Raw genomic sequence first — 25,471 nt, 5'->3', positions numbered from 1 at the left:
AATGCAATTGTTAATGGGATCTGACCAAATATATAAAAAAGTGTATCGTGAGCATATCGTGTTACCTCTGAACAGGGCTTTTTTTCTCAGAAAGTAGGTGCAGGAACTCCCCCCTTCTGAGTCCACCTTTGTCTCCGCCCCCTACCCACCTCCAAGCAATAACGTAATGAATGTGAATTTACCAAACATTCACTGCAAGTGACTGACCCTAAGACCCTATCTTTTTTTATTCTTCAGCAGTGCAATTCATCAGATAACTGAAATATAGAGTTATTGTACGTTAGGAAGTGGCTTATTTTCTTTTTTTTTTTTTTTCATCTCAGGTGAACGTAGTCTGGCATTGGTATCGGACAGTACTTGTGCCCCCCCTAGTGATGTTGAAGAAAATTTGGAAGATGATGCCTTGGAACATGATGCCATGCGAATGCTTCAGAAGGAAACTGACTTTATCTGCTTTTGTTCTACTACGCCAGGTACCCAGTCTTCTTAAAGCTGAACTCTGGAAATATTTAAAAAAATATTCTTGCAGTGGGGCACCTCCAACAAGTTAAATGTTCATTTTCCTAGGGTACTTAGCATTGTTACTTACCTTACCCCTGGTCCCCCCACTTTCTCCTGGCAACCTGTACTCACTTGTTCTCTCTGATGCTCAGAGATATTTAGGTTCCTGTAGAATATGTTATCAGAAGGTGTAAAAATCCCCAATGGAGGCTACATGTAAAAAAAAAAAAATAACAGCTATAGAAGAGTATTACTTAAAGTGGATTTGTAGAGGGCGTGGCTTGGACAGACATGTGAGCAGACGTGCCTCAAATCGGCTCCGGTATCCTGATACAATTCATCCTGTCGTGAGTGTATATCCCTGAAGAAAACGAATGGACACTCTGCTCCCAGTGTGGAGCTACCCCTACTGCGACTCCCGGTCGAAATCTACCTAAGGCAGGGATGGCTAGAAGGCAGGAGGAGAGCCTGCATGCTGAGCCGCAGATCCAACATGGCGGATCCCTACTCCAGCAGCGCACAGCGAAGGACCGCTGCAGCTCAGGCACGTCCATGCTGGAGAAGTATGCCCGTGATCCGGGTGGCCAGAAATCAATGCAGCAGCCACATACATCGTATGCAGCAAAAGCGGCAAAAAACAGCCCCACTGTGAAACAGCAGCACATGGAACAGCATGCAACGTCGGCAGCACATGGAATCACAGTGAGTACCCTCTTGTCTCCCCTCCCTCCTCCTGGAATAGCAGACCCCTCTGACCCTGAGCATAGAGAACCCCCTCTGCAGGACATCCTTACTGCAGTCTATACCTATGCCTCCTCACTCACTTAATTGTCCACAGAAGTTAGAAGCATGAAAGGTATACTGCAAATTAGATATGACATGCAAAAGATCAGAGAAAGGGGGCGAACTCCATAGAGGATGAGCTGCCTCCACTTTTGCAAGATGTTCAAATGACTGCTGCTAAAATGACAGACACAGCGGCCAGAGTAGAAGACATGGAAAACAGGCTGAGACGGAGTAATATCCGCATAGTTGGCATGCCTAAAAAATCTGAAGGGAAGATCCCTGTTGACTTCATTGAAACTTGGCTAGCTGACACGTTTGGTAAAAATAACCTCACTCCATTTTTCTCTGTGGAAAGAGCTCACAGGGTGCCCTCTCGCCCACCGCCACCAGGGGGCAATGATAGATCTTTCCTGCTGAAACTCTTACACTATAAAGATAGAGATATTATCCGTCACGTGGCTAGACAAAAGGCTAATCTGGAAATACAGGGCACCAAAGTATCTATGTATCCGGATTTCTAAGCAGCAGTCCAAAAGCAGAGGGCTAGATTCGTTGAAGTAAAGAAACGCCTGGGAGCAATATCAGTGATGTATTCCATGCTTTAGCCGGACAAACTACGTATAGCAACAGATGGTTCTGTAAACGTTTTTGAAAACCCGGCTATAGCTACCAACTGGCTTGATCGTCATGAGCGACACCTGCGAGCGGCTGCTCGAGATGATGGCCCACCACATATACACTCTGTGTCTGAAAATTTGTGGACACCTGATGCCTGACAAAAGAGGAGACCCCTCCGAAACACATTACCCAGCAATCACCTACTACCTAGAAAAGTTTCTCTGTTCCAGACCCGAAGGCACCACAGCTTTGCACTGCACCTGATAGATCGGCAGGACCTGATTTTTGTTACGTTCTTCCAAGTTCCAGAAAAGATGCCGGCTCAAGGGCACCATAACATGCGAGTTTAACTATGTTTTTAACTTTTTTAATAAAATTAAGTTACATACTATACCATGATGGCTAGCCATATGTCTTTATGAGCACTGAACAGAGCAAGAGGTACTAATATATTGCTTGGAAAGGCTGCTATTGGACCCATCACAAACGGATTGGTTATCCTTAATGAACCAAAGGTGCTTATTCTTATTACATCTGGTGAATGGCCATTGCATGAGGTGGTGGTGAAGTCACGATAAGTGGTGAATTAGGAGCACAATATACTGAAAAAAGGAACGTCATTGCACAGAAGTGATCACTCACTGAAGACATCCAGTGTACTGTGGTGTTTATGCATATGCTGAGGACTTTTTTTGCACTATGTAGTACATATGCATGTTGATATGTGATATTTTGATGGTCACTAAGTAATATTGGCACATTGCACATTTTTTGAAATTTTGTAACACTAGCACTTTAAATAGTTTTTGGTAGTACCTAACGTCATTGCACAGAAATGATCACCCACTAAGGACATCTAGTATGCTGTAGTATTAATGCATATGTTGAGGACATTTTTTGCAGTATGTAGTATATATGCATGGTGATACATGATATTTGATGGGAAGAAAACGAATGGACACTCCGCTCCCAGTGTGGAGCTACCCCTACTGCGACTCCCGGTCGAAATCTACCTAAGGCAGGGATGACTAGAAGGCAGGAGGAGAGCCTGCATGCTGAGCCGCAGATCCAACATGGCGGATCCCTACTCCAGCAGCGCACAGCGAAGGACCGCTGCAGGTCAGCCACGTCCATGCTGGAGAAGTATGCCCGTGATCCGGGTGGCCAGAAATCAATGCAGCAGCCACATACATCGTATGCAGCAAAAGCGGCAAAAAACAGCCCCACTGTGAAACAGCAGCACATGGAACAGCATGCAACGTCGGCAGCACATGGAATCACAGTGAGTACCCTCTTGTCTCCCCTCCCTCCTCCTGGAATAGCAGACCCCTCTGACCCTGAGCATAGAGAACCCTCTCTGCAGGACATCCTTACTGCAGTCTATACCTATGCCTCCTCACTCACTTAATTGTCCACAGAAGTTAGAAGCATGAAAGGTATACTGCAAATTAGATATGACATGCAAAAGATCAGAGAAAGGGGGCGAACTCCATAGAGGATGAGCTGCCTCCACTTTTGCAAGATGTTCAAACGACTGCTGCTAAAATGACAGACACAGCGGCCAGAGTAGAAGACATGGAAAACAGGCTGAGACGGAGTAATATCCGCATAGTTGGCATGCCTAAAAAATCTGAAGGGAAGATCCCTGTTGACTTCATTGAAACTTGGCTAGCTGACACGTTTGGTAAAAATAACCTCACTCCATTTTTCTCTGTGGAAAGAGCTCACAGGGTGCCCTCTCGCCCACCGCCACCAGGGGGCAATGATAGACCTTTCCTGCTGAAACTCTTACACTATAAAGATAGAGATATTATCCTTCACGTGGCTAGACAAAAGGCTAATCTGGAAATACAGGGCACCAAAGTATCTATGTATCCGGATTTCTAAGCAGCAGTCCAAAAGCAGAGGGCTAGATTCGTTGAAGTAAAGAAACGCTTGGGAGCAATATCAGTGATGTATTCCATGCTTTAGCCGGACAAACTACATATAGCAACAGATGGTTCTGTAAACGTTTTTGAAAACCCAGCTATAGCTACCAACTGGCTTGATCGTCATGAGCGACACCTGCGAGCGGCTGCTCGAGATGATGGCCCAAGCTAGAATCATGCGTTAACCTTCCAATCTGTTTGCTCACCATACTAACAATGGAGTTCAAAGAGGAACACTTTGGATTTGCTGGTTTAATACATCGCTTACCAGCAACTTGTGTACTTGGCTTCACAGCACAAGGTCCTGGCCCTCACTTGTCTCCCCTCACATAGCCCTGCGGGTCACAGTTGGAAGGCTTTCCAATGGGAACTTTCTTGGTTGGAAGACTGTTTATTTATTTTTTGTTGTTTTTCAGCCCTGGTTGGGTGGGCTCTACCTCTGCAGATCATTTTCCAGCACTGCTCTACCACATGACTCTGTGCTCCAGAGTGAGATGACTGATGCCAGCCACATGGAGTGCCTCCTGCACACGAGCCATCATGGTAAACTGCTTGACCGGACCTCCGGGTCCCCCGTCCATAGACCGGACCCACATTGGTTGGGAACTTTTTCACATCTATCTTTTTTAAATGGGTAAACAGGTAGACTCGATCCTCTCCTGGAACGTTAGAGGCTTGCATGATCCTAAAAAGAGGACTGCAGTATTTACTTTTCTCTCACAGTAGGCTCCCGCTGTTTTTTGCTTACAGGAAACTCGTGACACTACCAATCTAAAAGATATGTCTAAATACCCTGTACAATATCATTCTGTGCACACCAGGTACACTAGAGGGGTTAGTATATTATTCTCTAGGACTGCCTCACTCACTAAACTCCATGCCCAAATAGACTCTGAGGGCAGATTCATTTTTCTGATGGGTATGTGGGAATCTCATGCTTGTGTAATTGCTAGTGTTTATGTGCCCCCACCTTTTACGTTAGTAGTACTACAATTTTTGTCTAGGTTTTTGGCTAGGCATCCCCAGCTCCCAGTGTATGTTTTAGGCGACTATAACAGCGACTATACCTCACTTGATGTACACAAAAAATACTGCCCGCAGGGTACCAGAACAATTATTGCCTTAACTACATTTATAGCTGAACTTGGGTTGATGGATCTCTGGAGATGTAAGTTTCCTCTCAGGGCCCAATTCTTCTGCCATTCATTGACCAACTCTACGCTATCGCGTATAGATTTTGCGCTGGGGAATGTCATGACTCACTGTTATGACCCTGTGGTAACATACCTGGCCAGGGGCCTATCTGACCATTCCCCAGTGCAACTGTCAGGTCCCACACTTACCAGACAGGTGAGTCCGCTTGGGCAGAGGGTAGGCTCCCTTACGTATCCGATTCGGGGCCCCTGGTAGAGTAGACAGGAGGCCCGCGAATGCGGAGTGGTATGAGGGCCTGAAGTTAGAGTCCTGGAACACTGTGGTCTGGCAAGCAACCGGTAGGTCTTCAGGCTGGATAGAGCAGATGCTGAGCAGGAGCTAATCAGGCAGGTCACACACAGGCAGAGGTCGGCAACGGGCTGGCAGCAACGGTACAAGGGATAAGGCAGAAACGAGGTCAAACAAGCCGGGGTCGGGTTCAGGCAGCAGTCAAGGAGGGTCCAAGGGCAAGCCGGGTCACAACGGGTAAACACTACGAGGATACAGGAACACAAAGATGATCACGGGACAAGGTACAAAGCTGTTTGATCAGGCAGCACCGGGATAGTGCAGAGGCAGGCTTCAAATAGACTGATTGGCGCCAAAACGCCGCGCACGTGCGCGCGCCGATTCGCCAAGGCACGCCGCGCTCCCGCACGCGCCCGAGCGCGCCCCAGACACCGGCGTGCACGCCCACACTACCGGGCATGTCAAAGGTAACGCCCGCAGGCGGACGCGCGCTAACGCGGACGCGCGCTAGCGCGAACGCGCGTACGCACGAACGCCCAGACGCCACCCCGCACGCCACGGCCGGCCGGCCCAGACACACCGGCGCCCCTAGGGACACGCGCCCCAGCACGAACAGGGACACGAGCGCCAACGCGCCCCGGCGCGCCCCGGCGCGCCCCGGCGCCCAACCAGGTAACCTTTCTGACAGTGCCCCCTCCTCAAGGGCAGACTCCGGATGCCCAGCTGGGCCATCTTCGAGGAATGAGAGGTTTTAAAGGATTGCAGAAGTTCTTTAGCATGTAAATTGTTTTCCGGCTCCCACGAATTATCTTCGGGCCCATAGCCCTTCCATTTTACCAGATATTGCACTTGGTTGTGCCTTCTTCTGCAATCTAGAATTGCCTCCACTTCGAACTCCTCTTCGCCATCAACCACAATAGGTTTGGGTGGGCCAATACTGCGACCAGGAAAGAAATTGGGGGTGACCGGCTTCAGGAGGGACACGTGGAACACTGGGTGTACCCTCAAGGAGTTGGGAAGATCCAGTTCATATGCCACATTGTTGATCTTCCTTTTGATCAAGAAAGGACCCAGGTATTTGGGACCCAGTTTCCTGGATGGGCATGCTAACTTGAGATTAGCGGTGGACAGCCAGACAGAATTGCCAGGTTCAAGGACAAGTTCCCCCCGTCTCTTTCTGTCAAAGATCTTCTTGTAGTCTTCCTGAGCCTTGGTCATGGTTTCCTGCAGCAATTTGTTGTTGTTGGAGAAAAAATCCAAGGTTTCGGATACTGCAGGAACAGGGCATTCAGGAAGTGCTCCAGGCAAGAAGGATGGGTGGAAACCATAATTGGCATAAAACGGAGACTGATTAGTTGCTGAATGTAGTGAGTTGTTATATGAAAATTCTGCGATGGGAAGCAAGGAAGCCCAGTCATCCTGGGAGAATGCAGAGAAACAGCGGATGTATTGCTCCAAGGTCTGGTTTGTCCTCTCGGTTTGTCCGTTAGACTGAGGGTGGTAGGCCGAAGAAAAGGACAACTCGATCTCAAGGGCGCCACAGAGGGCCCTCCAAAATCTGGAGGTAAACTGGACACCTCTGTCTGAGACTATACTGGTCGGGACTCCATGTAGTCTGACGATTTCTTTAATAAAGATGGAGGCGGTCTCCATGGCTGAAGGGGTGCCCTTCATGGGGAGAAAATTAGCCATTTTAGACAGCCTGTCTACTACGACAAAAATGGATGAAAAACCCTCTGATGGTGGGAGCTCAACGATAAAGTCCATTGAAATCATGGCCCAAGGTCTGTCTGGGACTGGTAATGGTTTCAACAGGCCCCATGCTCTTGTCCGGCTAGTCTTGTTTCTGGCACACGTGTTACAGGACTCCACATATTCTTTGCAATCCTTGGCAAGGTGAGGCCACCAAAAGGTGCGTTGGACAAGGTCAGCTGTTTTCCGTGTGCCGAAGTGACCCGCAAGCTTGTGATCATGGCACAGGCTTAGCACTCGTACTTTTAGCTCCTCAGGAACCACAATCTTATTCTTGACCCAAAACAGCCCATCCTTGGTACAGGCTTCAGCAGGTGGAGGCATTCCCAAGGAAGCTCGTCTGATCTGAGAAATCAAGTCCTCCTGTAGAATTAGGAAATTTCCAGAGGGGAGAATGGTGTCTGGGGACAGGGTTCTTTCCGATTCGAGAAACATTCGGGAAAGGGCGTCAGATTTGACATTCTTGGATCCGGGTCTGTAAGTGATGTGGAAAACAAATCGTGAAAAAAAAAGTGCCCATCTGGCCTGCCGGGGTTTTAATCTCTTGGCTGTTCTTAGGTATTCTAAGTTCTTATGGTCTGTGTAGACCAAAATGGGGTGTGCTGCACCCTCCAGGAGATAACGCCATTCCTCCAGAGCTGCCTTAATGGCTAGAAGTTCTCGATCACCTACGTCATAATTTTTCTCGGACGGAGAGAGTTTACGAGAGAAGAATCCCACGGGGTACAGGAGTGCTTTGGCACCCTGTCTCTGTGACAGTACGGCTCCAACTGCAACCTCGGAAGCATCCACTTCCAGGACGAAAGGCAAGGCAGGGTTGGGATGCTTAAGAATAGTGGCTGATGTAAACAGCGTTTTGAGTCTTTCAAAGGCCTCTTGTGCCCTAGGGGTCCAGCGGAACCGGCATCCTTGTTTGATAAGTTCTGTAATAGGAGTTATGATTGAAGAAAATCCCTTAATAAACTTCCTATAGAAATTGGCGAAGCCAATAAAACGCTGTACTCCTTTTTTTGTCAGTCGGTGCAGGCCAATCCAGAATAGCGGATACTTTCTGTGGATCCATTTTAATGCTATCAGGAGAAATGATCAGGCCTAAGAACTGGATGGATTGGAGCTCGAATTCACACTTTTCAAGTTTGGCGTAAAGGCCATGTTGTCTCAGCCGGGAGAGTACATTTCGTACGTGTTTGCGGTGCTCCATCAGGGAGGCAGAAAAGACCAGGATATCATCCAGGTAGACGATGACATATAAGTCCAGTAAGTCATGAAAGACATCGTTGACAAAGTGCTGAAAAGTTGCCGGTGCGTTGCACAGACCAAAAGGCATGACGAGATACTCGTAATGTCCGAATCGAGTACGAAAGGCTGTCTTCCACTCGTCTCCTTCTCTTATGCGGATCAAATTATAGGCCCCACGGAGGTCTAGCTTAGTGAAAACGGTAGCAGATCCTAGTCTCTGAAATAATTCAGGAACCAAGGGTAGCGGGTATCTGTTCTTTATAGTGATTTTATTAAGCTCCCGGTAATCAATGCAGGGACGTAAGGAGTGATCCTTCTTTTCCACGAAAAAGATGCCTGCCCCAGCTGGAGACGTGGAAGGACGAATGAACCCTTTCTTCAGGTTTTCATCTATATAGGTTTTCAAGGTGCCCAGCTCCTGCACAGTTAGAGGGAAGATCCTCCCAAAAGGAACTTCGGTACCCGGTAAAAGTTCTATTGGGCAATCATAGGATCTATGTACTGGAAGGGTTTCTGCTCCCTTTTTACTAAACACGTCCAGGAAATCCCGGTAAGGTTCAGGAAGATCTGGGTAGAGCTTAGTTTCCGAGTCCATGCACAGGCATTGGGAGGAGGTTAGGGAGGTCCCCCGTAAGCAGTTTTGTCTACAATACTCAGAAGAAAACTGGATTTTGCCCGTAGACCAGTTGATACTAGGGTTGTGAGCCTGTAGCCAAGGTATTCCTAGGATAACTGGGAAGAGAGGAGAGGAGATGACATCTAGACGTAACAGTTCCTGATGTTCCGGGCCAATGGTGGCCAATAAGGGAACCGTTTCTTGGGTAACGGGTCCGGAGCGGAGGGTGGAACCATCCGCTAGGAAGACTGCCAGTCCTTGGGCTTTGGTTTGAGTGGGGATATGGTGAGTTTCGACAAAAGTCCGATCAATGAATCCACTGCATGCTCCCGAATCGATGATGACCGGTACTGGGATGCTCCTTCCAGGTAACTGTAAAACAATGGAGAATGTTAAATGGTTACCGGTACTAGGTAGGACAGGCACACACAATGAGGAAGACGGCAGACACTTACGTCTTTTATTGGGGCATGCTCTTGCAAAGTGACCAGGCTCTCCACAATACAAGCACAGGTTGAGTGTGCGTCTTCGTGTCTTCTCCTCAGGAGTCAGAGAGGGACGGAGCAGTCCCAACCGCATGGGTTCCGAAACCTCCTGGGCTGGGGCAGATGAAACAGGCGGAGCTTGGTTCGGGGCACTAGGGGCCCTGGGCAACATCCAGGTGAGGCGTGGGTGATTCACAGATCTCTCAGAGCGTCTTTCCCTGAGGCGGCGGTCAATTTGAATTGACAGATTGATTAGCTCCTCTAGTGTCTGGGGTACCCCTACTCGCGCTAATTCATCCTTTAGGGGATCCGACAACCCCAGCCGATATTGGTGACGCAAGGCTGCGTCATTCCACTCCGTGTCCGAGCTCCAAACTCCACGGCGTAATCTTCGGCCGCTCTGCGACCTTGTTGAAGGGAGTGCAAGGCGGCTTCTGCCGTGGCTGTTAGCTGAGGATCCTCATATAGCTGAGACATGGCTAGGAAGAAGTCACTCAAGGAGTCAAGAGATTGAGCCTTTTGCTCCAGTAGATGGTGGGCCCAGGTTTGAGGCTCGCCTGTCAGCAAGGATATGACGAACCCCACTTTAGTAGCGGGGTTGTAGGGCAAAGTAGAGTTCGCATGCATTACGGAACGCCCGGAACTTACTGCGTTCTCCTGAAAACTTTTCGGGTGTAGGAACCCTGGGTTCTGGTGGGAGCATCACTACAGAGGACGCTGAGGCAGGGTTGGATATTGCTCCTGGAGGAGAGGCTGAGAGGGCCTGGACCTGTCCTTCCAGTCTGGTGTAGCCTTCCTGTAGACTTTTAACAGCTTGCGTAAGGCCCGCTAAGTGCCTGCATAGTTCATCCATGGGGGAGGCCCCCTGCCCGGACTCAGTCATGGCTGCCTGATACTGTCAGGTCCCACACTTACCAGACAGGTGAGTCCGCTTGGGCAGAGGGTAGGCTCCCTTACGTATCCGATTCGGGGCCCCTGGTAGAGTAGACAGGAGGCCCGCGAATGCGGAGTGGTATGAGGGCCTGAAGTTAGAGTCCTGGAACACTGTGGTCTGGCAAGCAACCGGTAGGTCTTCAGGCTGGATAGAGCAGATGCTGAGCAGGAGCTAATCAGGCAGGTCACACACAGGCAGAGGTCGGCAACGGGCTGGCAGCAACGGTACAAGGGATAAGGCAGAAACGAGGTCAAACAAGCCGGGGTCGGGTTCAGGCAGCAGTCAAGGAGGGTCCAAGGGCAAGCCGGGTCACAACGGGTAAACACTACGAGGATACAGGAACACAAAGATGATCACGGGACAAGGTACAAAGCTGTTTGATCAGGCAGCACCGGGATAGTGCAGAGGCAGGCTTCAAATAGACTAATTGGCGCCAAAACGCCGCGCACGTGCGCGCGCCGATTCGCCAAGGCGCGCCGCGCCCCCGCACGCGCCCGAGCGCGCCCCCGACACCGGCGTGCACGCCCACACTACCGGGCATGTCAAAGGTAACGCCCGCAGGCGGACGCGCGCTAACGCGGATGCGCGCTAGCGCGAACGCGCGTACGCACAAACGCCCGGACGCCACCCCGCACGCCACGGCCGGCCGGCCCAGACACACCGGCGCCCCCAGGGACACGCGCCCCAGCACGAACAGGGACACGAGCGCCAACGCGCCCCAGCGCCCAACCAGGTAACCTTTCTGACAGCAACTCAGTTTAAATTTCCATAAGGTTTGATTATCTGTCCATTGGAAGCTGAACCCATTCTGGCTTCATCTATTTACTGATACTGAACACATGCAGGTTCATATTAGAAACTTTTTACTGGATAATAAGCCTTCAGCCGCATCTGGTGTGGTATGAGATACCCTGAAGACTTTCATTAGAGGTATGTGCATTAAAGACATTGCTATGATTAAGAACAAGAGTAGACAATGGGCCAGGGATGCCAATCTAGCTGTAGATAGAGCTGAAGAAACATTCCTGCAAGCCCCTACACCTGACCATGAGAGGCAGTGGATAGATGCACAAAAACTTTACCATACTATACATCAACAGCAGGCCGATAATAAGAGTTTCTTTACCTCTCAAACATATTTTGAAGAGGATGAGAAAACTGGCCATATGCTGTCTATGATAGCCAGATCCCAACAACCTTTCCAGGTCATACACAGATCAGCCATATCACCTACTCAAGTGGTTACAGACACCCCTTCCATACTGAAGGGGTTTTGTACCTTCTTTCAGGATATATACTCCTCAAAGGTGTCTTACCCTGCAGCTGAGTTGTCTGACTTCCTGGATAGCATTCAACTTCCGCAGCTCCAGGGGGTAAGATAAAAAACAATTAAATGCACCTCTCACTCTTGAGGAGCTACAACTCGCACTGGCCACGTTTCTGAATTCTAAGGCCCCAGGAATCGATGGCTTACCAATTGAATTATACAAAAAAATTGGAGAAATACTCTTACCGAAGTTAGGCCCCTTTCACACTGAGGCGCTTTGCAGGCACTAAAGTGCTAAAAATAACGCCTGCAAAGCGCCCTGAAAGAGCCGCTCAATGCACTCCAATGTGAAAGCCCCGAGGGCTTTCACACTGGAGCGGTGCGCTTGCAGGGCGGTCTAAAAAGTCATGCAAGCCGCATCTTTGGAGCGCTGGAGGAGCTGTGTATTTACCGCTCCTAAAGTGCCCCTTCCTATTGAAAACAATGGGGCAACACTCCAAACCCTTTTTAACCCTTTTTCATCCGCTAGTGGGGGTTAAATCTGCCCCGCTAGCGGCTGAATAGCGCCGCTAAAACAACGATAAAGCGGCGCTAAATATAGCGCCACTTTACAGCCAGCGCCCGCAACGCTTCAGTGTGAAAGTAGCCTTACTCCGTACGCTCACTGATGCTCACTCCCTGAATTCTTTGCCGAGTTCTATGTATGAAGCGGTGGTGGTCTTTTTGAAGCCAGGGAAAGACTCTGATAAACCTGAATCCTATCAACCCATCTCCCTGCTGAATACAGATTTAAAATGACTTACAAAAGTCATTGCCATGAGACTCTCAAAGGTGGTGACTAAACTTGTACACCCAGATCAATCCGGATTTATACCTAATCGATTTACGTCAAACAAACTTCGTCGCCTATATCTGAATATGCAACTCCCTACTGACAATCAGGGTCAGAGAGCTATCCTCTCGCTCGATGCCGTTAAGGCATTCAATAGTGTTGAGTGGAATTACTTATGGCGGGTGTTGGAAAAATTCAACCTGGGGGAGATAATCATTTCATGGATCAAACTATTATATAACGAACCGAAAGCATGTATCAGAATTAATAACACCTTATCACCATCCTTTGATCTGCACAGGGGTGCAAGACAGGGTTGTCCCCAGTCCCCTTTACGCTGGCCATAGAGGCCCTGGCTGCAGCCATTAGAGGGAATCCTGAAATATGTGGGTTTAAACGAGGTGACCTAGAAGACAAATTGGCACTATACGCAGAAGATGCGCTCCTCTTTCTGGGAGACACATCTGCTTCGCTGATAAACCTTATGGAATTAATTCATAGATTTGAATTAGATTTGAAGAATTACCATCTTACTCCACCCTGATACTCATAGACAGAGTATGGAATAAAGCCAAACAACGTTTCCATTATGCAGGCTACACTAACTGGTCGCATATCTGGAACAACGGAAACTACCCAGAAGTACGTAAATTACAGGGTTTCTCAGCCTGGTCTAGGAGTGGGGTTGTGTATATTCCACAGTTGTACCATGGAGGCCTCTTGTGAGACTTCAAATCACTGCACGTGGAATTTAATCTGCCAAATACCTTATTCTTCCAATACTTGCAACTTAGGCACGCTCTATCGTCACAAGCTACAATCTCTACTTGGGAACTAACTAGGCCCACAATACTCACACAACTGATTACATCATCATCCCGAAAAGGGACAAATATCCTCCTTATATGGTTCTCTCATATATCAAGTATCTAAAGCTATGTCCCTGAACTGCAGAGCCGGCTGGGGCGATGATATAGGACATCTTTCAGATGAGGAATGGACCACTATACTTGATAATGTACTTAGAGTTAGAGGTCGACCGATATGGGTTTTTCTCTGGCCGATGCCGATGCCGATATTTAGAAATCGCGGTGGCCGATGGCCGATATGTGATGCCGATTTTTTTGGGCCGATATATTTGGCCGATTTTTTTTTTTTCCCTTTCTTTTTTTCCTTCATCTCATAAAATCTAACAGTTAGACCCCTTTCACACTGGGGCGTTTTTCAGGCGCTTTTGGGCTAAAAATAGCACCTGTAAAGTGCCTGTAAAACGGCTCCCCTGCAGTCTCAGTGTGAGATCCCGAGTGCTTTCACACTGAGGCGATGCGCTGGCAGGATGTAAAAAAAAGTCCTGCAAACGGCATCTTTGGAGCGGTGTATACTGCTGCTCCACCACTCCTGCCCATTGAAATAAATGCGCACCGCTACCGAAGCGCCTGCAAAGCGTTTTGGCAGCGGTGCTTCAGGGGCGCATTTAACCCCTTCCTCGGCCGCTAGCTGGGTTATAAGCGCCCCGCTAGCAGCCGAATAGCGCCTCTAAAATGACGGTAAAGCGCCGCTAAAACTAGCAGCGTTTTACCATCAACGCCTGCCCGCTCCAGTGTGAAAGCAGCCTTAAGTAATACAGAAATTTTTTTTCATTTAAACATTAAACAAAACAAACCTCCAATCAGTTCACTTGTATGTATAATTTAGAAAAAAAACCTAAAAAAAAAAAAAAAAAAAACCCTATCTTAAATAATAAATACACAAAAACAGGTAATCAAAACTTTTGGACGAAAAAAAATGGGCTAACTTTACTGCTTATTTTTTTTTTTTTTAATTCATTACTGTATTTTTTTTTTTTAAATTGCGTTTGAAAGACCGCTGCGCAAATACCGTGTGACATAAAATATTGCAACAATCACCATTTTATTCCCTAGGGTCTCTGCTAAAAAAATATATATAATGTTTGGGGGTTCTAAGTGATTTTCTAGCAGAAAATACAGGATTTTTACTTGTAAGCAACAAGTGTCAGAAAAGATTTAGTCTTTAAATGGTTAAACTGAAAACTTCTCCACGGAGTTCAGTCTATTGATAAAAAGAACCTGAAAGAGATACAATGTATCTTCTTATCAGACTTGGCAGGCTGCCCAGAGGAGGGGAGAATCCTCTCCACAGATAACTTAGGGAAACTTGCATTAACTTCTATTACAGAAGTCATTTGCAAGTCACGGCTGAAGTTATAATCGGCCTTTTTTATCAGCACAATCGGCCGATGCCGATTAAGTAAAAAACTCCAAATATCGGCCGATATATCGGCCGGCCGATATATCGGTCGACCTCTACTTAGAGTGTCACTCTTCTCATCTCAAAGACTTACCCAATTGTTTATTATCCACCGCACTTACCGTACACCTGAGAAATTACACAAGTGGCATAGAAGGGACGACCCGTTTTGTCCTTCTTGTCTGGTGGACAATGGCACACTTGTACACATGCTATGGAAATTCCCAAAATTGCAAAGATATTGGGCCACAATGATGAGTACTATTAAAGAGGAAGTAAACCCTGATGGGTTTTACTTCCTCTTTTGCTCGCTACTGCAGCCTGCAAATGAAAAGCATAATGGGCTAGTATGCATCGCATACTAGCCTATTATGTGCCACTTACCTGCAAAAGAATCCAGCGATGTCCCCTGTGTGGGCAGCGTCCATCTTCTGGCCCTCTTCCTTCTGGGCCGCAGACTCCGGCTCTGTGATTCGCCGGAGCCGCGTAACTTCACTCCCGCGCATGCGCACGGGAGCCGCGATTAACGGCATAGGCTAGGGAAGAAACGGCACTTAGTTTTGTTTCTTCTCCGCGCATGCGCAGTTGGAATTTCTGGTGGACTACAAGTGAAATATCTCCTGAACGGCGCACGTTTAGGAGATATTTCCACTACCTATAGGTAAGCCTTATTCTAGGCTTACCTATAGGTAGAAGTAAAAAAAGTGGGTTTACAACCACTTTAATAGAATATGGAAACTTAAACTTGAAGTTGACCCTAAACTCTGCCTACTCGGCTGGTTAGATGAGGAACAATATACACCCCACACCTATATAGCCATTCTCAGGGTACTATTTGTAGCTAGAAAACGTATTGCCATAAAATGGCTCTCGATAACACCTCCTACACACACAGAATGGATTACTGACGTTAATGACTCTCTTATAAGGGAGCAACTGACGTACAAACATTGAGGTAGCCCAAGGAAGTTTGAAAACATCTGGGATACATGGCTAGAAGTTCCTGGCTTGGGTCCCTTATGCCTGGTTCAAAATAAAATTCTAGGGGGTAGGACAACAACATCGTCCATGCAACCATATAAATTGTTATTAATATGGATGGTGTGTGTAACCGAAGGGAAAGGTGCGGTGGTGCTCCATCAAGAAGTTAAACTGAAGGGATATATACGTAATATGGTGGTAGCTGAATTGGCAGTGGTTGAATATATTGTTTTGTTTTACCCAACAGTTAATATATATAAATACTGTGAACCACTCCCCGCTGTTTAGGTGTAAGTGGCACTCTTGCCCCACTCGTTGGCCCTGCTAAGGGTTGGGAATGGAGCTGGGAGATAGGATATAATGCGGGCACGCTCGATATAAAATGAGTTAAGAACTACGGAATCAGATATACTTTTTTTTTTGTTAGACAATGCTTCTTTATTTTACATGTAGTTTTGCATTTTATACAGTGTAAACACATACATTATGTAGCCGGCTGGCTGCTAAAATGGATAAATCTGTGTCCCCTCAGTTATGAGATACATTTGTTGTAAAATGAAATTGTTACTTCTGTTTTCATATAAAAAGGATCTGATTTAAAAAAAAAAAAAGTGGATTTGTAGAACTAGAAATATGAGAGCTGTCATTGCAAAGTAACATTTAAAGTGTCAGGCTCCAGAGTTGTTAAGCAGCTTCTGACTTGACTACGATGCATTGCTGACCTGGAACAAGACTCAACTAGTAAAGTGTCTGTAGCTTCAGTACGTTCAGAATCACTGGTTCCAAATAAATATGAAAATCTAGCTATTTTTAGGAGTGTCAAAAATGGCAGCCTCTACATTTTGCCAAGTACAGATTTCCTTTAAAATCGAGTAATGGATGCCCCTGTATTTCATTTAAGAGATTTTCTTATTTTTATTTTTTTTTTTGCAAACGTCTTGAAGATTTGACAAGTACAAAACAGCAGTAAACAATAACAATACAATAACAATTATAATAACAATTACAATAACTGCCTCGACAATGACATACCAACTTCAGGGTCTCCGCCAATGTATTGGCCAGAGACCAGTGAACAGTAGAGTGCCGCCCTCCCATACAAAAGTAATATAAGGATAAACATTCTGGGCCATCCTGCCCACCCCCATCAAAGACAGTAATGCCAGGTGATATACAATAAATGGCAACAATGAAAGCAACTTATACAATAGTAAACAAGCAGGAGGTATCAGTTAACCCTCCTCATCCACAAGCAGCTGAGCACCAGTGTTAATTTTGGCAACAAATTTTGATTTAATTTTAGTCTTAGGACTAAAATGGCATTTTAGTTGTAGTCCCATTTTAGTCTTATGAAAGTGTTTTAGTTTTAGTCTTAGTCTTTGACTAAAATGCCATTTTAGTTTTAGTCCCATTTTAGTCATCGTATTTTAGTCGACTAAAATCTCTAGTACATTTTAGTCTAATATAATCATTTAAGTCAACTAAAATTGAATGTGGAAAAGACAAAAGAAATACCGCACTACCTAATGTAACACTAATGAAAAAAGCATATATGTATAGCTGCAGCTCAAAATTGTGAGATATGCACAAAAACCAATAGATAAAGAAAAGAATAAGCTGAGCTTAATAAACAAAAAACATAAAAAAATATAAAAATATAAAAATATATGAACCAGTGAAAGAAGGTCCGTGATAAACCCAGAAAAACTTAAATACCAAAACAGCAGTGAAGATGACAAAATATAAATATGAAAATTGTAAAATACAAAAATGTGAATCGTCAAAAATGAATAATAGTCCAGGAATATTAATCCAGTGATTAGTCAGTAAGGTGAGTAAGACTCCTTAATCACACAGATAACACCCTTTGATGTGATCCACCACCACATAGATAATACGCTTACCAGAGGGCAAGCTTGCATGAGCCTGTAAATCAACTCGATATCCGGTCATCAATGCAGTCACAGCTCCCCTCCGCAGTTAAGACCAAGGCAAACCAGGATAGCTCAATCCAGCGGACATCCGGGGCAAGCAGCAAGCAGAACCCAGAGGGATGGAAAAAGACTCACCATAGTGTGAATCAATATAACCAAATTTTATTAAAAGTAAAAATTGCACTTACATCAGAATGCAGGTAAAAACATCAGAGTAAAAACAGTAGCCGGCCGGCTTGTAGATACCCGTTCAACTACAAGGTACACCACACAACGTACGTTTCGTCTCAGAAAGACGTTGTCGTATGTACGTTTCTTCCCCCTGAGACGAAACGTACGTCGGGTGGTTGACACCAAGAGGGCCCAAGAAAATTTTTGCCCAGGGTTCAATCAATAATAAAGATGGCCCTGGGCTCAGTTACACTGTTATGTTTTAATGCACACATTCTAACACGCTAAAATGCATAATAAAAGTTGTGTCTGTTTCTATCACAGTGCTGCAGTAGACAAAATGTCAACTTTTTTCTTCACTTTAGTGTATTGGGAGACCCATAGAAGTCAATGGCAGCGCATCAAAACACATCAACATATAACATGTGTTTTGATGCATTGGCAACAAGTATTGCCAAGCTTTGGTCAAAGGGTGTTAGCCCTATTCACTTCAAAAGTACATTTTTAACTCATGTACCTGCTGGGAACAGGTGCATGATTCTGTCATAGGATGGATCAACACTGAGATTTGGGTGCAGCATTGAGCTCCCTCCCTGGCCACTGCACCCATCACACCAACAGCTGAGGAGTTCTGTTATGGAGTGGACAAAGCCTGATGGAGAACTGAGAAGCTAGTTCCCTGTCAGGTCTGCCCTGCCTGTGATTGACAGTGCATGGGAGTGGGAGGGTATGGGGTTAGGCAGGTGGAGCCTGATCGGGATCTCTGGGACATCAGGTCTGCCTACCGTGTCACTCATTATAGCCCATATATTTATGTTGCCAAATTTTGCTAATGACATTAGCCGTTATTCCTTGTGTACATTAGGCTTTCGGCAGGAAAATCTCCTAGCCAACAGCTATAAATAAGGGTCAGGGATGCAACCCTGTTCAAGAAGCTGTCACATTCATGACAGTTTCCTAGCACAGACATGCCCCAGTCTGAGTACTGGCGTCTCTTTGAATGTCAGCTCATAGTTGGTCTTAATTACTGCTAGTTTCCTAATCTGGGAACTGACAGCAATTATTTTTTAATCTGTTGCAGCTATAGTGACAGGTATTTCAAGTAGCAGTAGTAAGAACTACTGAATCTGACACATGTATTGGTACTGTTTCCGAAACTGTGCCAAAGTCATGTCTGAATAAGGCGCAGGTAATTTTAAAGGGACTTACTGTTAGAAACGTGTCAGAAAACGGAAAATGTTCTATCAAATACTTACCGTAATTTTCCTTTCCTGATGGACTCCATGGCAGGCTATGTGTGGGTTAACCCCGCCTTCTCTGCAATGCTATAGGACCCCACTCCCATAAATTTGAGCTCACAGCCAGGGACTGCGTTCCGTAACTAGCAACTCTTGACCCATGGGTGGGAACTCCGTCTGCCATGGAGTCCATCAGGAAAGGAAAATTACAGTAAGTATTTGGTAGAAAATTTTCAGTTTTCCTGACAGATCTCAGGACAGCCTACGTGTGGGAAATAACTAGCCAAACCACATGAGCATACCCGCCCATGTGGTTTGGCTAGTTATTTCCCACACGTAGGCTGATCAAGGAAAACTTTAATTTGCCCTGTCAACTGACAGGATTCTTAGACCAAAGTTTACAGAAGATAAGGATGCAGGTTCTATGCAATATTGCGACATGAAAGTATTAATGGAGGCCCATGAGGCCACCCTACAGATGACATCTGGAGCCACGTGTCGGGCCGCCGCCCAGAATGTCGCCATGCCCCTGGTTGAATGTGCTGTCAACACCTCCGGAGGAGCCAAGCCCTTAGACTTATAAGCCTGCTGGAGGGTTTGGATGATCCAGGCCGCAATGGTTCTGGTCAAAGCCCATTTCCCCTTGTTACTGCCGGAGTGTAGGATAAACAGGTGGATCTGAGCATCTAAAGGAGGAAGTAGCTTTGAGGTATTCCTTCAGTATTTCCCCTACATCCAGTGGATGAGCCTTCACAGCCCCTGGAGCCCTAAATGTAGACAGGACAATCTCTTGATCCTCATGGAACACTGACGTGACTTTAGGATTTGAACCGAGCATAGGGATGAGGACCACCCGGTCCGGAAAGAAAGTCAGGAATGGTTCTTTATGGTCAAAAGACCCGATCTCAGAGACCCTCTTGGCCGATGTGATGGCCACGAGGAAGGCGACTCTTGTGGAAGGATCTATGATAGAAACCGTATCAGTTCCTGTGGTATTAAGTCCAGCAAGTGAGTCGAGAACAAGAAAGAGATCCCACTTGGGGAATCTTGGCCCCCTCTGAAGAACCGGTCGGATTAGAGGGTGAACGGTCCATGATGTTCCGAAGAAGGCTGACAGGGCTGAGACTTGAACCTTTAGGGTGCTTATGGACAGAGCCAGATCTAGACCAGATTGTAAGAATTCTAGGATGTCTTGTACTCCCGGATCTCTGTATGATCTTCCCGTAGAGGATGAGAATTCCACAAACTTGGCCCATATTCTCCCGTAGCCCCTTATTTGTGCTTGCCCTTCTCAAACTCACGAAAATGGAAATTACACCTGATGCCCAGCCGAGGATTTCCAGCCTCCCTCTCAAGAACCAAACCATCAGTCTCAATAGCACCGGGCAAGGGTGCAGGACTGCCCCCTGAGATAAAAGGTCCGGCCTGAGGGGAAGAGGTACCGGGTCTTGAAAGCTGAGCTGGGTCAGGAGGGGAAACCATGGCCTGTTTGGCCAGTAAGGAGCTATTACCACCATCTCAACTGCTTCCGCTCGTAGTCTCTGCAGAAATCTGAGAATGATCGGGAACAGTAGAAAGGTATATACCCTGCTGAAGCTCCACGGATCTGTCAGGGCATCTACTCTGAAGGCCTGGATAGGTCCAATGAGGAGGACAAAAAAGGAACGCAGTCCCTGGCTGTGAGCTCAAATTTATGTTAGTAGGCTCCTAAAGCATTGGAGAGAAGGCAGTGTTAACCCACAAGGCTGCCATGGAGTCTGTCAGGAAAAGGTTTATTGAATTCCCTAGTAAAGTGTACAACAATTTTCTTGTTTAAAACAAAGTGTGTAAGAATATATTCAGGTCAGCATTAGAAGCCATAAGAATATGTCATTTTGTGTCTGACCTTATATTTATTTATTTAGATACTGTTTCCTGGAGAGATCCAACAAAAGGTTCTTTGTTCATCCTACGTCTGATTGAGCAAATAAAAAAAGATGCCCACCGCTTTTCAATAGAGGATATCTTCCGTAATGTAAGTTGTTTTGTTTTGTTTTTTTTGTTTTGTTTATTGATAGAACTTTTACAGCATTTTCCTAACCTAACAGGAAAGGATCCTGTAAGTGTAATACTTTTGTTATTGAAGATGTTGGTGGAAAAAGCACACAGGTGGAGTAAGCTACACAACTAGTTTTAGCAATGCTCAGCCTGGCATAATCACACAATGCTCCAAACATATACGATTTACCAGTTTTACCAGGTGAATTTTCAAGCCTGCTGCAAGGTGCATCAAGCTGTCAACTGAGTGTTTTCGGGTTTCTTGATCCTTATTTTTTCTGTGGGCCTGTTGGCAGTTCTGTTGTCTGTTGCTGCCCACACCCTACGTTTACTGCTTTGGGACACCCCATGGTCCATGATTACAAGACCTGTGTTTTGTACTGTAAGATTAAGATAAATGAGAATTTTGATTTGCCTGTAAGTTCCTAATCTTGGAGTACTGTACCGGACACACGCCCCCACCCATCTTCCTTCTGCGGCCACTCCTTATAGCTTGCATAAAAACTGGAGTCTCACAGAATGGGTGGAGTTTTATGAGCATGCTTTACATGCAGTTACTCTCAGAATCCCAGCTGAGAGGTTAGTGATGAAATTTTACGCAAATTTGTTTTTCTCCAACCTAAGCATTTTCACAATCGCTCAGTGCTTACTTTAGTCCTCCTTTACAAGGGCGATTACCTGCATACACCAGATTCCAATGGCAGGAATCAGCGGACTGTTATGGCTGGGATGACAGCGGTATGCTAATAGTGGCAGCCACTCAGTCTGTACAAAGTAATGACTGGCTGACAAAAACCTTCGCTGGTTGCATGTTACTGCACACCAAGCTGGTTCTTATGGTTAGGGACAAATGACCAAGCCTGGACACAGTCACATGCATTCTTGCTGCTGGAATCTGATGTATGCAGGTGATCACCATTGTGAATGAGGTCTTAGAAATCCCTTTTAGTGAAATTAGCAATTTAGGAGATATATTTCATGAAATCTTTTCACACTGATTTAAGGATTACTGCATATTACACTGAGTGAGTAGTTAACCAGCCATTAATCCATTTTGAACAGTTGTAGCATATTATATGTTATAGCAAACTAATATACTCAGAAAAGGAGATTTGTATACTTGAACTTGTTCCTTTATGTCTCCACAGGTTCAGTTTTCCTTCAAGAACAAGGTACAGATGCCTACACAGGAGAGAAAAACACTCTTGAAGAAATTTTACCTTTTCCCTGGAATTTAGATTTACATTTTTTTTGTACACAGAATATGAAAATTAAAAATGATATGTTTAATGTAATACGTTGCACCTCCTAGTTGGGCTGTTACACTGATATGACCAGAATATTTCATGCAAACAAATTGCCTTGTTTCAAAAAAGCATTTATATAGTCACATGTCATAAATTATTTCCATTTAAAAATTTGTAACTATCCTCAATTACCGTATTTAGCGGCATATAACACAGGCGTATAACACGCACCTTAATTTTAGGAGGGAAGTTTCAAGAAAAAAAAATCAAATTTTAAATAAAGAACTTTGAAGCAAAATAAGGGTCAGTGCCCATCAATGCAGCCTTATCTGTGCCCATCTGCAGCCTGATCAATGCCACCTGCAGCCTCACAATTGCCCATCAATGCAGCTTGATCAATTCCCATCTGCAGCCTCACAATTGCCCATCAATGGAGCCTGATCAATGCCCATCTACAGCCTCCCAATTGCCCATCAATGCAGCTTGATCAATGCCCATTTGCAGCCTGATCAATGCCCATATGCAGCCTCATTATTGCCATGAATGCAGCCTGATCAATGCCCATCTGCAGCTTCACCTCAGATTACTGCTGCCTCGGAGAGTACAGGGAGGGGGCGGGACGAGCGCCGTCAGATTGCGATTACATACAGCGAGAATCTCCTGTTTACTCGATGGCCTTTCTAATACAACGTCCCGCCTCCTGGACCGGCTTCTATGATAGACAGAACAGTGGGGAGACGGGACTTCCTATTACAGAGGACGCTGAGTAAACAGGAGATTCTCACTGTATGTAAACTGATGGCACTCATCCAGCCCCCCTCCCTGTTCCCTCCTAGGCAGCCCAAATTGTGTATAACACGAACACACTATTTGCACCCGATATTCAGGGTGAAAAAGTGCGTGTTATAGGCCAATAAATACAGTATTTTGCATTGTCCAACAAACAGCCCTGTTATATTGCCACAGATATGTTGTGGTTTCAAATTTGACTTACAATTTAACTGTAGCTCAGCAGGGTTAAACTGGGCTTGGGTTTCACAGAGCATGTTGTAAAAATGTAAAGAGGCCTCTATTATACCTTCAGTAGTAGTTTGTAGGGTGAAATCTGCATCATAGATTCTGGGTATGGTAAAGAATACTTTCAGCCTCCTGGTTTACCTGCTCCAATTTGTGTCATTTTGCTCCACTGGCTTTTCTGCGGATCCAATAAAGTTATTATTGAAAATATAGGATTTACACTCTGTTACACAACTAGAAGGGTATATAAGAGTATCTGAAGCAATAACAAAGCTTCCATTGTAAATGTGACAATCCTTTATTACTTTCGTACAGTCAGTAATTTTATAACATTAAAACACTATAAGGCCTCTTGCACACGGTACTGATGTTTGAGCTTCTGCTTATTTTGGACATAATTTCAGGTGTTTGTTTTGTACAAATTTGCGCATATTTATGCATGGTCGCGCATTTGTGCGTATAATACCTACTCAGGGAAAATGAATTCATATTTATGCTCGTATGTGCATATTTGTGCGCATATGCACATATTTGCATACACTCGTGCAAAATACTGACCAGGTATGCAGATTTTCCTGTTTGTTTTTTTTTTTACTGAGGAATACTCTGCACTTGTTTACAAGCCTGTACAAGCTGGGGGGGTGAGACTGCTGTCATTTCTTTAAATATTGGGGTGTTAGTATATAGAAGGGGTGTCAGTATATTGGGGTGTCAGTAGATAGGGGGAAGGTGTCAGTATATAGAAGAGGTGTAAGTATACATGGGTGAGCCCGATCTGCTCCCTCCCCCTGCATCCTCATTGGCAGGGAGGAGAGTGACTTGCAGGAATGAAAGAGGGGCTGGTGAGCTTACACTTTACTGGCCACTGGAGCGATAATAAAAAACATCCATTTATTTAACCACTTCGGCCCCGGAAGGATTTGCCCCCTTAATGACCAGGCTAATTTTTGTCATACGACACTGCGTCGCTTTAACTGATAATTGCGCAGTAGTGCAACGCTGTACCCAAACAAAATTGATGTCCTTTTTTTCCCACAAATAGAGCTTTCTTTTAGTGGTATTTGATCACCTCTGTGGTTTTAATTTGTTGCGCTATAAACAAAAAAAGAGCAACAATTTTGAAAAAAAAAACTTTTTTTTTTACTTTTTGCTATAATACATATCCAAAAAAAATGATAAAAAAACACATTTATTCATCAGTTTTGGCCGATATATATTCTTCTACATATTTTTGGTAAAAAAAATCGCAATAAGCGTATATTGATAGGTTTGCGCAAAAGTTATAGCGTCTACAAAATAGGGGATAGATTTATGGCATTTTTATTTTTTTAAATCTTTTTACTTGTAATGGCGGCAATCTGTGTTTTTTAGCAGGACTGAGACATTTCGGCTGACAGATCGGACACTTTTTTGGGACCATTGACATTTATACAGCGATCAGTGCTATAAATAGCCACTGATTACTGTGTAAAAGTCACTGGCAGGAAAGGGGTTAACACTAGGGGGCGATCAAGGGGTTAAATGTGTTCCCTAGGTGTGTTCTAACTGTAGGGGGGATGGGCTGCCGGGGTCATGACAGAGATTAGTGTTCCCGATCACTGGGAACAGTAGATCTCTGTCATGTCCTGTGTCAGAATGGGAAATCGCCTTGTTTACAAAGGCAGTTCCCTGTTCTGCCTCTGTAATAGGCGATCGCGGGTCACCAGTGGAATCAAGTCCGCACGACCCACGGGCACGCTCCCGCATTGTGCGTGAGTGTGCACCACCGGTAGAGTGTGTCCCCCCCCCCGCTATTGCGCCTGCGCGTGCTGCCCAACAGCTATGGTGATTTGCGCAGGAGAGCTGACCTGCCGCAATATAATGACAGAGGCTGGTAGGCAAGTGCTTAAATGTTTTTAAGATGTTTTTTTAATAAATGGAATTCACGCTATGTCTGTTTTTGTGATTTTTCCTTTCATGACCTGGAGCACATAAGAGGATTCCCAAGTCATCCGGTGGACACACGTCCATTTTAAAGCTTTGTTGACCCACCTCGGCATAAGCCCAGGGGCTCCACACCTGAGGAGTCTTCAGGAGGGCAGAAGGGGTTTTCTCAGCTAAGCACACTCTCCTGCATGCATCATAGCTCCCAATTGTCCCTGATTTCGAGGGACTGTCGCTGATTTGAAACAATGTCC

At 45.6% G+C, this 25,471-nt stretch overlaps 1 protein-coding gene across 4 annotated transcripts in view; it reads left to right on the top strand.

Moving 5' to 3' along the window:
* The window catches only part of LOC141128907 (caspase-1-A-like), a 58,762-nt gene extending 33,538 nt beyond the window's left edge, over positions 1-25,224 (top strand). For all 4 annotated transcript variants that reach the window (XM_073616550.1, XM_073616549.1, XM_073616548.1 and 1 more), the window contains 3 exons: positions 324-473; positions 20,898-21,007; positions 22,179-25,224. In XM_073616550.1, the coding sequence (XP_073472651.1) occupies positions 324-473; positions 20,898-21,007; positions 22,179-22,268 (350 nt within the window). In that variant the 3' untranslated portion in view covers positions 22,269-25,224. The remainder of the gene's footprint in view (positions 1-323; positions 474-20,897; positions 21,008-22,178) is intronic.
* The last annotated feature ends 247 nt before the right edge of the window (positions 25,225-25,471 follow it).

The sequence above is a fragment of the Aquarana catesbeiana genome, linkage group LG02, assembly GCF_042186555.1.
Source record: "Aquarana catesbeiana isolate 2022-GZ linkage group LG02, ASM4218655v1, whole genome shotgun sequence".
Lineage (NCBI taxonomy): Eukaryota > Metazoa > Chordata > Amphibia > Anura > Ranidae > Aquarana > Aquarana catesbeiana.
This window is presented reverse-complemented; position numbering and strand designations above follow the sequence as displayed.